Source organism: Neopelma chrysocephalum, unplaced genomic scaffold, assembly GCF_003984885.1.
Source record: "Neopelma chrysocephalum unplaced genomic scaffold, ASM398488v2 Primary Assembly neopelma1_45, whole genome shotgun sequence".
Taxonomy (NCBI): Eukaryota; Metazoa; Chordata; class Aves; order Passeriformes; family Pipridae; genus Neopelma; species Neopelma chrysocephalum.
The window spans coordinates 9,709,448-9,721,258 of NW_020897704.1; the positions used below are offsets into that span (position 1 = coordinate 9,709,448).

At 40.3% G+C, this 11,811-nt stretch overlaps 1 protein-coding gene across 1 annotated transcript in view; it reads left to right on the forward strand.

Moving 5' to 3' along the window:
* The first annotated feature begins 404 nt into the window (after positions 1-404).
* LRRK2 (leucine rich repeat kinase 2) overlaps positions 405-11,811 on the forward strand; it is a 66,360-nt gene continuing 54,953 nt past the window's right edge. Inside the window, exons 1-5 of the mRNA XM_027679306.1 lie at positions 405-722; positions 836-921; positions 5,192-5,298; positions 8,298-8,386; positions 9,661-9,795. Of these exons, the coding sequence (XP_027535107.1) occupies positions 563-722; positions 836-921; positions 5,192-5,298; positions 8,298-8,386; positions 9,661-9,795 (577 nt within the window). The 5' untranslated portion in view covers positions 405-562. The remainder of the gene's footprint in view (positions 723-835; positions 922-5,191; positions 5,299-8,297; positions 8,387-9,660; positions 9,796-11,811) is intronic.

The following is an 11,811-nucleotide window of genomic DNA, read 5'->3' on the forward strand; positions in this document are numbered from 1 at the left end:
CACATATTCTCACTCCTCTCTTCCAGCTGCTATTGTGCAGACTTTAGGAAGAATACATCAAGCATATGTGAAGCAATGAACGTACGCAGGGAGAGAACCACCTCAATTCCAAGCAGCAATCCCTCAAATCTCAGCCCATCGATACTGCCAACAGTCCGGACGCTTTCATAGAGGGTATGTGCACTGCTGGGCGGAGCCCGGGGTCCGGCTCGGCAGCTCTATTGGGCCGCTGTCTCGTCAGTCACCGGGAAGGGGGAGCTGTCGGCGGGTCTGTTCTGTTTGCCGGGCGCTTGCGCGATTCCCGCGGGCGTTTCCTGGGGGTTCCCGGGGGGTGCGCGCTCTGCCCGCGGGGCCGGCCCTGGGCCGCTGCCGTGTCCATGGAGCGGCGCCGTGGGAGGGGCCGGAGGCCGCGGCAGGGGCGGCTCGGCGGGGCCGGGTGACGGCACTGCGGGCGCTGCAGAGCGGGACAGGCCCGCACCGCCCAGCCCAGCCCAGCCCAGCCCAGCCCAGCCCAGCCGCGTCCCCGCCGACCGGCGGATGGGGTGAGGGCAGCGGCTCGGCCATGGCCAGCAGCGGCCCCGAGGAGGGGGAGGCGGTGGCGGGGGAGGAACAAGCCCTGAGGAAGCTGGTCGTCCGGCTCCAGAACGTCCAGGAGAGGAAGCGGCTGGAGACGCTGGTGCAGACCCTGAGCGACCTGCTGGAGCTGGCGGCCCGGCAGAGCGGTGAGCGCCCTGCCCTGCCCTGCCCTGCCCTGCCTGGCCCCGCCGAGTGCTGCCCGCCCGCCGCTGATCGCTAACGCGGTCTGTCTGTCTGTCTGTCTGTCTGTCCCCCACAGCTCCCCGGCTCTTCAGCGGCAAAAACGTCCACGTGCCCGTGCTGCTGGTGGTGGATCTGTACCCGGGAGCGGCGGGCGTGCAGCAGGTCAGGACCGGGCAGGGCGGGGGCCGGGGCCGGGGCCGCTCCGCAGGATGCGCCGAGCGCTGCGGCCCCTTCCCGGGATAGAAGTTGTTGTTCCGCCTGTTGATTTCTCCTTAACTTGCTTTCTCATGGGCCGCTTCATGAAGTGTTGTGCTCTGTAGAAGGGCGCTGTCACCGCTGGCATTTAAAGGGACCAAGCGCTCCAGGTCTTTGCAGACGCCACTTGGCTGCGTCTCTGTTTAAATGGCAAAAGGAGGCAAAGTAGAAAATAAAAATTAAGCAATGCGAATATTGTGTGCTGTAGGGTTCTGAATTACCAAGAATGTTATCTAATATAATTTTGACGTGTCAATATTGAATTTTGCCATGGTTAGACAAAGTTCCGAAAAGCAGAATTTTACAATGCGTATTCATATATGTGTAGCCCTATCCTAGAGACTTGTACTAGCGCAGCTTTTTAAAGGGAGGAGGGAATCTTTCAGCTAAGAGTAGGTTCTGCAATTTAAGGTTCTGCCTGCTCCTGTAACTCAGCACTGGCCCATTTGGATTAGGTATGGCACTTGCAGGATTTGATGTTGTACTTATGGTACAGCTGCCAAACTTGTCATACAAAACAGCTCCTTCCTGGCAAGCATTTATTAAATTTCTGACTATGATATGCTTAGAGGATGTTTATAAACTCCAGGCTTCTTTGCAACTCATTTTTTTTTATTATTAAGCTCATTGGTATGGTAACAATATTTTTTAACATGTTTTGTTTTTTCAATTCACCTAGAAGGCAAAACATAAATTATATTGCAAATGCCTCTTAAATAGTAGTATATTTTAAGGGGGTTTGTGTTTTGTTGTTTTGAGGTTTTTTGGTGTTTTTGTCTAATAGACCTTAGCTAGAGGTCAAAAGCTCAAAATTCAGATTAAAATATGAAACTGTGTTTGTGTAATGATTAATCTGGAATAACAGTGATTTGAGGTTTTCTTTTAAGACTGAATATTTGTGCAGTGTCTGAAGTTTTTAGTTATTTTATTATTCAATTGTCAGGTTGCTAAGAAATACAGAAAAATGAATCAGTAGTTATTTTCAAGATAAAGTTATTTTCAATATATATATTACATATATATATGTGACAATTTACAAAACCTCTGCCCAGAAGTTTAGACTGGGAAGTAAAACATATGAAATCCAACCACACCAAGCAAGTGTGAAATGACAGCACAAGACTGTCAGAATTGCATAAGGAAGATAGTGATTGTTTAATTTACATTTTAACTGTGTTGAAATACCGCATTCCAAATTAATGCATTTAAAATTTATTATAATCTTCTATCTGCCTACATTTGCAGTCAAACAGTGTTTCACTTTAGAAGTTCTGGAACTTCTTTGCATTACTGTCTTGTATTGGAGTATGAAATTCATAGCCAGTGCAAAGCTCAAATCCTGTTCCTCATAAAATGTCTTGGGCAACTCTTCCTTCACATTCACTTCTGCTATTTACAAACATTCACAATATGTTAGCAGAGCTCTGTCTTCTTGCTTCATTCACTGCTATTTGTTTACAGTCTTTGTGAATACACAATTCTCACTTTACAGCAGTGATGAAGTAATGAAGTCCTGATTACAGTGAATTCTCTTTGCGCTACCAATGAATTTTCATTGAATAAATGAATTAAACAACCTTTTTTGCTTTCAGCATTGTAAAAAAATTGTCTCACATAAGAGAATAAACACAGTAAGAGACACACCTGAAGTGAGAATTTTCTTTATCTACCCTCCTTAACTAGTTACAAAGCATCAGATGGTGCTGCTGCTCCACTGACTTGTACAAAGTAGGTTTCCATAGTAGATCAATATTGCAAGTACTAGTGCAAGTCAAGACTGCAGGCATAAACCCTGCAAGCTTCTTCAGGAGTAGGAAGGTACTGGTCTGGAAAGTCAGTGGTGCCTGAAAGTAAAATAGGCATCCTTAAGTAAATATGGTCGTTTTCTGCAGTTGCTTTGGCAATGACTGGAGCAGCTTAGAAACTCTACAGCAAAATAAGAGTACACTTGAGTAAAGAGCAGTCAGCAGAGCTTTATTGTCTCACGAAGAAGGCGTGACCTAATGCAGTATAAATTCATTGCTTGCTAGAAATGGAAGGGGTCTGATTTAAAGATAATGAGTTTCAGTGCTGGCACCAACTGTTTCTGTGGGACCTGTTCAAGTGTTTGTAAGGACATCTTTGTTTACTTTTTCCCCCTTCCCTGTAACCTTTAGGATTTCTATTATTTAAAAGACCCTGACTTTCTTACATAGTTATTAAACAGCTAATAAGCTCTCTGTTATCTCAGATTGTGATTGTAATATTGAAAAATAGACTACATATCAGCAGGGCAGATGTTTCCATTGGTCTTCTCTAGATCCACCATTTTTATAGTTGTCAATACTTGTGAGTCCTAACAATCCAAATAAAAATGTTCAATGGGAATATGAATTTCATAAGAAAGTTCTAATACAAAAAGGAATCTTCTAAAGTTATTAAGCAAGTTTTCATCAGATTATGTATTTTATAAGAACAGTTAGGATGTCCAGAAGTGGGACTTCTTAAAAAAAAAAAATCTTTTCTAAGAAATACACAGTTTGTGAATTAATAGTCACCTCTACAATGTTTCTGAGATTTGTACCTGACTGACTGTCACTGATAGACTTTTATCTTGGGGAGGACTGATGGTTGGCAAGACTATTTGTTGTACCCACATTTAGTCAGGGCTCAGTTATGCAGACCAGCCCAGTCATCCTGAATGTCCATAGTACATGATTTGTAGCTCATGTAGAGCAAGCCAGCTTGCTTTCCAAGGAAGCAAAGAGCATGGAAGTTGGCTCATGGTAAAGATCAATCTGTAGGCATTAAGGTGGTAATTTGGCTCTGCAAATCTGAACTCAAACAGAAACAAAACTACTGCAGATAGCATGAGCATAGCCCATGTAAATAAGTACATAAAAGACAAAAGCAGAATTCTGGTTCCCAGGGAGCTACATCAGCTTTTTCCTACTCTCCAAAGCTGTCAGCTGTCTAGATTGAAGCCTCTGCTGTTCCTTTGGGTGACTCTACACTACCGAACCTGTAATTCCATGTCTCTAGTCTTACTGATTGCAGGGTTAGGGATCATGCACTTTCTGTGAACTTCACTGTTAAACTCTTTGAAGGTAGCCATTTACATTCCTGTTGTTGGCTGTCCCATCTTGACTCCTTTGCTTTAGATAACTTCTGTGGAAAACTGATCCAGTTACACATATAGTTTTTGTGCCATACTTATCTTCTTCTAAGACCCTATTCTTAAAGTACACAGGCATGCTTCCACCTTTTTATTTATTTATTTATATGATCAAGGAAGCTTTTATGCCTTATTATAATTCCTTTTTGTAAAATATGCTTCATCTTGCCTTTTGACATTTCACTACTTCTCTTTCAATACAGAGCAGATTTCTTGCTCATCAGTTAATTATTTGCACAGATTTTGCTTGCTGTGTCCTCACTGCAGCCCATTCGATCATATCAGCCTGTTGGCATTCATAAGACAGCAGATTTCTCCAATAAGAAGATCAGATAGGAACATTTTTAGGTATGGCATTATTTACAGATGTTTGAAAGTCAAAGAATTTGCATAGAATGAAACATGTAGTTATTAAGAACAAATATATTGGGATTAGTATTATTTCATTCCTTATGAACTCAAAATTTCCACTGCCTTCATTACATGTTGAAAGCACACAGTACTGATGGTTGATAGCAAGCATATGAAATACATGCTATTGTTTATGTATCTCATCCCCATTTAAAACATTGAACACCTTTAAAAACCTATACTTTATCCTTATAATTTGCAATTAAATGGCAAGTTCTTATGGAAACACACATTCTTCAATAAAGATGGACTTGTAATAGTGCAGAGCTCTTTCCTAGCCCGTGATGACGTACTGCGGATTCCATCATATTTTTCTGTCTGTGAGCATCTCGTATAACTGTGTCTCCTTTATCCTCAAGCAGTGCTGAAGCAGATTGAAAGCAGTGTGTTCCTACAAGCAAGGCATTCAGAATCAATATCTTGTATGTTTCACCTCCATCTTTTAACTTTTCATGCTGTTTGTCTTGTCTTGTGTCAATTAATTTTCCCGTAGTGATTTAGCTAGGTAACTTTTCAAAACAGCTGTCTTCCAGAAGTCAAGAATATTAGAAGACAATGTATAAATTCCAAGCAGAGTATCTATTCTAAAATAGCTGCATTTTCGTTTTACAGATGGGCTGGTCACTTCTTTGTAAATTAATAGAAATTTGTCCAAGCACTCTACAGAACCTAGCTCCTAAGGATGTTGGGAAGGACTGGGAAGTCCTGGGTGTCCACCAGTAAGTATTTTGTATGCCAAGAGTCTGTCAAAATGCTTGTTTATTGTGGCAGCATATATGTATGCAGTGAAATGTATTTATATATTTGTGAGTTTCTTCAGCCTTCAGAATGGGAAAGTCACTCAAGCAGGGACCTTATCTGTGTATATAAATACTTGATGGACAAAGTAAAGGAGACTGTGCCAGGCTTTTCTTAGTGACACTCAGTGATAGAATGAGAAGCAATGGGATCAAATTCAAATACAGGAAATTCCACTTAAACATAAAAAAAAAACCCCAAGCAACCTTTTTGACAGATGCAGTATTGCCTGGATGGTTGTATGTGTTCTTTCCAAATGTGAGGAATTGTATCCACAAGGCTAAAGTAATTTAAATCAAGAAGAGGAGGTTTTATCATACCTAATATTATTGTTTAAAAATCAAGTATTTAATCTGATCACCTGAACTACCTGTGAAGTCAGTGGACGTAATAACCTTTGCAAGGGATGGTTTGTTCCATCTTTTTGGTAAGTTATCCTGGAGAAAATTGTGGTTTGGACTTGCTCATCTCTGTCCTTTAACTGTCAAGGGAAGCCTAAGAAAGTGGTTTCTGGATGTTTGTGGTTAGATGGGATTAAAACCCACATAGTTTAGCTGAGTGGTTGTCCAATAGCACAAATGCTGATTGTAGGTGTAGGTACGATACAAATGGGGGTTAATTTGGGCCTTGGCTTGATGTTCTCTACTTGGACAGATTGCTTCCTTCGGGGCTGATAATGACAGCAAGCTGCAGCCTTATAACCGAGTCAACATACCTCTCTAGTCTTCAGCAGACCCTTCCTTGGATAGGATAACATGAAGATGCATTTTGGCTTCTTGGCGTTTTGTTTATTTGTTTGTTTTCTAGTGGCTAGAATACATGGTTGGTAAGGAAATGAACTCCCTTGAAAGATGTGTTGGCAGTTTTTGTTGGAAAGTAAAAGCCATTTGGGTTGCTTTTCATGAGTAAGAAATAACTGAGCTGAAGCTGTACAAGCTAGTTATAATTTCTTTGAGAGCTTAAAGGCTTGTTAATTGACTGAAAGTTATTCTGAAAGCTGGAGATATTGCTGTTCATTCTCAGCTCCCAGAAAAATTACATTTTGAGGGCTGATCTTTCTCAAAGCCTCTTCAGAGCCTGCACAGTGCATGTGGTTGAACAAAGCATCCATTTCAAACTTCACTGCAGATCTGATGATAGCATTGCTGTACACAATACCTTCCCACTACCAATTTTTGCCAGCTGTGTATCCCTGTCTGACATGTTGACAGTTTTACTTGCTGTGGAGAAACTTATTCTTAGTGGGGGAGTGGGCTCAGGCGTTTCTGTCAGTGCCAAAGGCAGAGCAAGCCGGCTAAATTATATCTCGTGTTCCCAGTGCATGGATTGGACCAGAACTGTAGTGAAACAACACCACAAAGAATACGTGCTGTTTGCAGCAAGGCAGGAAACAGTTATAATAGAGAAGAAAAGGTCATTTTTTTTTTTCAAGAGATTTTACCTTTTGTGTGTGTGACTGTTTTAGGAGAATAGAAATTTTAAGCTAGAAGAACTGTTTCTTTCTTGTGTCTCAGCTATGATCATTGCAGTCATGTTTACAAACAGTAGTTTGCTATTGGTTTAGGTGTTCTTGACAGACAATGCGATAAATAATTAAATAGTTGCTGTCACTTGAAGAGAAAGGAAGGAAATTCCTTTTAGTGTATTTGCATCCTTTCTACAAGTTTAAAGAGACTTCCTGTTTTGTAATCTCTTATGTTAAACTCTCATACAGTAGAAGAGTTTAGAAAATTTTACATCCTCCTTCTTGGTTATACTTGAAATGGGAGGGTATATGCAGGGAATTTTCTAAAGATAAAGGATGTTATATCTCCCATCAGATTTTGCCTTTTGTGTCTCTTTGGTCATCATAACTACCACACTAGTGATACAACAAGAGGAGAGATAAACTAGCGACATCATAGTATGAAGGGAAAACAGTGATACATTAATTCCAGTTTATAGAATTAGGCTTCAGCAAGACAAACAACATCATTGCCAGAGTTGGGGAGTGAAATTGGAATGAAACTTTAAGTGCTGTTTATGCTCTTCAAGACAGATCAAGATTATGAACTGAAGTATCATGAAGTACTGCACAATCAATTTTTATTAAATATTATATATATGATGACTCACATTTGAAGTTTATTAATATTGCAGTTCTCTAAAATAATGAAAAGTTAAAAAAAGTTTCTTTAGGTGGGTTTTTTTTGTGTGTGTGTGTGTAAATCTATCCATTTTTATTTAGTTTTTAATTACATGATCTCTTTTTTTTCCCTTCTTTTGAGATGTACTTCGTTCAGTGTGAAAGCTAATCTCACTGTTGCTCTTGTAACATTAAAAAATTTTTGAAAAAGTATTAACTTTGCTTTTAAAATTTTATTTATTGAAGAGGTGTTACAGATTTTTGGTCACTGTTTTACAGGTGGTAGTTTGAACAAAATATGTTAAAAATATCAACTGAATTTTAGGTGCCCAGTTTGATACAGTACTTTTGCAGTACTTGGCATTGTCTTTCTCTGTTTAACAAGTCAACTTTGGTTGGTTATGCTGCAGCATTTCTGAGGCTTATGTTCATGGGTCTCAGGCTGGACCACACAGAAAGCAGGGCGTGTGAAATCAGCAGTGAAGGAAATGTTTCTTTTTAGTGATTTGTCCAGAATTATGTAAATGCTGTATGGTTGGATCCTTAGGCAAGGTATACAGAATTATTTTAATGAAGTATGATCATAGTTAAAATTTCAACGTTATTTCATTGCTAACTTGAAAAAATATAAATCGAAATAAAAGTTTTTTTTAAAAATTAATTGAGAGCTTTTTAAGCTTTTGCTAATTTCTGTAATTATTTCTGGGTTTATGTAAATGTTAGATTAAAAAATTGTATATATTAATATTTCTTTAACTCTTTTTCCCTCTTTCTTTTTTTGTTTTTAATTTTTAGGCAGATTCTTAAAATGCTTACAATCCACAAAGGAAATATAAATCTTGCTGTAATAGGACTAAAAGCATTAAATCTACTCCTCATGTCAGGTATTGTGTGTTTTACTTTCCTAATTTGTCTAAGCCTTTAAAACACAGAACTGTGATATAAAGTGTGTGACATGTCAGACCAGAATTTTCTCTCTGTTTTATTCCATGAAATTGCTTGTCATTTGTACTTGTATACAAAATACAAAGCATTGTTTTGCACACAGTTAAGTGTGATTGCAAGGCTGTGAAGAACATGACTGATTAGTTCTGCCAACTTGTTATTAGCATAGGCACAAATACTTGATGTTAACTACTTAAGTAAAATAAGTAAGAGCTTACTTTTTCTTACCAAAGTACAAATTTGGTGACATTTTGACTTGCTTCCTTTAGCACTGGCTACTACTTTTGAAAACAGTAAATTATCTCTGACTTTTCTGTTTTTCTGCTCTGCAGAGAGACCCAATCTTACCATTCTTGATCTTCTGTTGTAATTAAAGAGACAAGCTAAGGGAGAGATTCTGCTCATTTTATTCAAGCGAGCATATAATATTATGTGGTACAAGTCTTCTTATAAAACATTACAATAATTAATAATAACAATAATAATAGCAAAGTCTGGCTATTGATGAGTTAACTGTAGTCTTTTAATTGTGAGATATTGAAAAGGGTCTGGCTGCAGCTGAAACACTGAAGCAGGCATTATGCATTCTATTGTTACTGCTGTAGTTTGAAAATTGTCATGAAATGGATCTTTTTGCCTACACATGCTGTAGAGTTAATATTATTTCAAAATTGTTTTAGTATTGTAAGAGCAACAGTGAGTTTGGCTTTTCAGTCCAGTTTCGGCCAACAAAGAGGGTGAGAGGGTGAGAATGACACAGATGGACTGATTTCATGGTTCACTGTAGTTGACATGCACATTTCAAATCCCATATTGTTTTTCTCACAGTGCAGTCCTGCCCCCTTTCTTCCATCAGCTTTACTTAGTGAAACTTCTTAGCTGCCAAAGGGGGGGTGTCAATGGGTTAATTTTCTACCAGTTTAGAGAGGTGAACTGGCTCATTGAAGAGTCAGAGAAGCACCAAAGCAGTGCAAGGTGGGAGCAAGAGTGGAGAGGGAAAACTGTATTTTTGACAGTAAAGTTTTAGAACATCAGTTCTGTTGTAAAATACTGCCTTAAAAGATAACTTTGTCATGGGTTATACAAACTTGGATTTGAACAGGTGAATTTTAAGGACAGTATTACAGAATTTTAGATTTTAATGGATAAGTACAGTGCTTCAATGAAAGTTGAGAACTAATCAGTGCAACATGTCATCTCTTCTGCTATTCAGACGTAATTGCTTTCCTGCTCTTGGAAGAAGAGGTGGATGTCTTTTCCTTGGTATTTAATGCCATGCACACCTTCCCTAAAAGTGAAGAGGTCCAGCAACATGGATGTAAAGCATTACACAAACTTTTTGAGAAAGGTATTTATATCTTGTAGTTTATCAAGTTAGAAAAATGTATGGATTGGGAGGGGATGGCAAATGTTGAAATGCACTAAATGAATTTTTGCATTCCAAATTGGTTTGTGTATTATGTCTGTTCTTTAAATGAGTTAGCACAAAACAGACTTTTCAAGTGTCATGGTTTGAGCAGCCTCAAAATCCAATTCCTGATCCCTAGCCCCCCCCCCACATCTCAACCCCATGTGAGATGGGTTTTCCAGACAAACACACAAGACTCAATGTGGGGGGAAGGGAATTATATTACAAGACTATACACATAAATAAATAGTATAATACATTACATACAATCTTATCTTAACTCTATTTCTACCATGACAATATAATATTTACAATGGGCCAAATCTCTTCTCCCTCCAAATAAAAGTCCAGGAGAGAAGAAGAAGAAAAGACCCCTTCCAGTCTCTGAGCAGCAGGTCTCTCTAGGCAGCAGGCTCTCTGTGTCTTTCATGAAGCAGTAGTTGCAGCTGGATCCTTGCCAATGCACACGAGGGAGGCCTCCAAGCCTCTCTCGGCCCCTTGACGCCAAACGAAGGGTCTTTCCGTGGACTGCGTTACCCCAGACAAGGTTGCTGCACCACGGTCATATCACAAAGCACAGGGGTCTTCGTGACGGTCTGGTATCCTCAGGGGAAATCAAGCCCCTATGCAGAGCTCCCATGCTCTGACTCAAAGATGGCTGCCAGCTTCTCTGAAGCTGCAGCAGGGGGGCCAAGGTCACCCCCCACACACATTCCTTTGGCCGTCCTGGCTTTAGCTCTCAGGAGGCCATGAGCTTCTTGCTCCTCTCAGCAGTGCTAAAAGCACTCTGAGGCTCTTCCATCATCCCTCCTCCCAGGAGGGGTCTCAAGGGAGTTTGGGGGGAAGTTTGGTTTTTCAGTTCTTACCCCCCGAAACTCTGTCTCTGCAGTGGTCTCGGTTCTCTTCCTGCTGCAACTTTTCCTTTCTTCAAACAACTCTGTGCCTGCCTCGGCTGCATGCCGGCTTCTGCTGCTCTTTCAGTCCTTATCTGTTGGCTCTTTGCCACTGCTCTTCAGACGCTGCTGTCTCCGCTGCTGCTCCCAGCGTCTCCCACTGCTGCCTACCAGGGAGAAACTCCTCCAGCTCCTAGCCACAGGCACTCAGCCCAGTCTAACACTGTTCCGAGTCCCTGCAGCCCCCCAACCGGGGGCTAGGGGGGGCAGAGCCCCCAAGGGGCCTTGAGCCCCTTCCTCGTGGCTTCTACAACATGGCCACTTCTTCTTCTACAACAAGTACCACTACTTCTTTTCCGGTGGAGAGATATGTTTATATTTTGCAGGAGCACTGATTGGGTCAAACCCCAAGGGTCACCACCCCCTCGGGGGTTACCACTTTCTTAGCTTCGGGGGGAAAACCTGGTTCAAACCACTACACCAAGTAATATCACAAATTTGCTAAATTAGAGCAATGAATATAACATCTTTTTTAAAAATCAAAATATGTCTTTATTTCTGACTCTAGATTTAACTGAAAAGAGAGGATTCAACATTGTTCAGTAATGCTGGAATAAAGAATAGTGACATTTGGTTTTAATTCTCAAAACCAGGATTTAAAACAGGATTGAGTATTTAAAGACTGGTAAATTTTAGTAACATGTGAACAGTTCTAAAATCAAGCAAAATATTTGTACCTTAAAAAATACTTGGTTCTGCTTTTGATCATGACAATACTAAAAGATGATTGTGTATCCTTATGATATTCCTCTGTTTATTCTGAAAAATAAAGGCACCATGCATTGAATTTCTGCAGAATTCTCAGAAACCGTGCATGTAATGGCCAGCAGTCCCCTTGTTGTATTGTCTGAATTGAGTTTCTTGTTTCAAAATGCCATCACTTGCTGTACTCCTTTGTTTCAAAGATAGTCTCCAGTCCTTCAGATTGGTTCTTTTTGGCACCATTTTATATTGCTTTTTCTAAGTTTTTCTCCCACACATGTGTGCTTGGAATTGTCTTCCG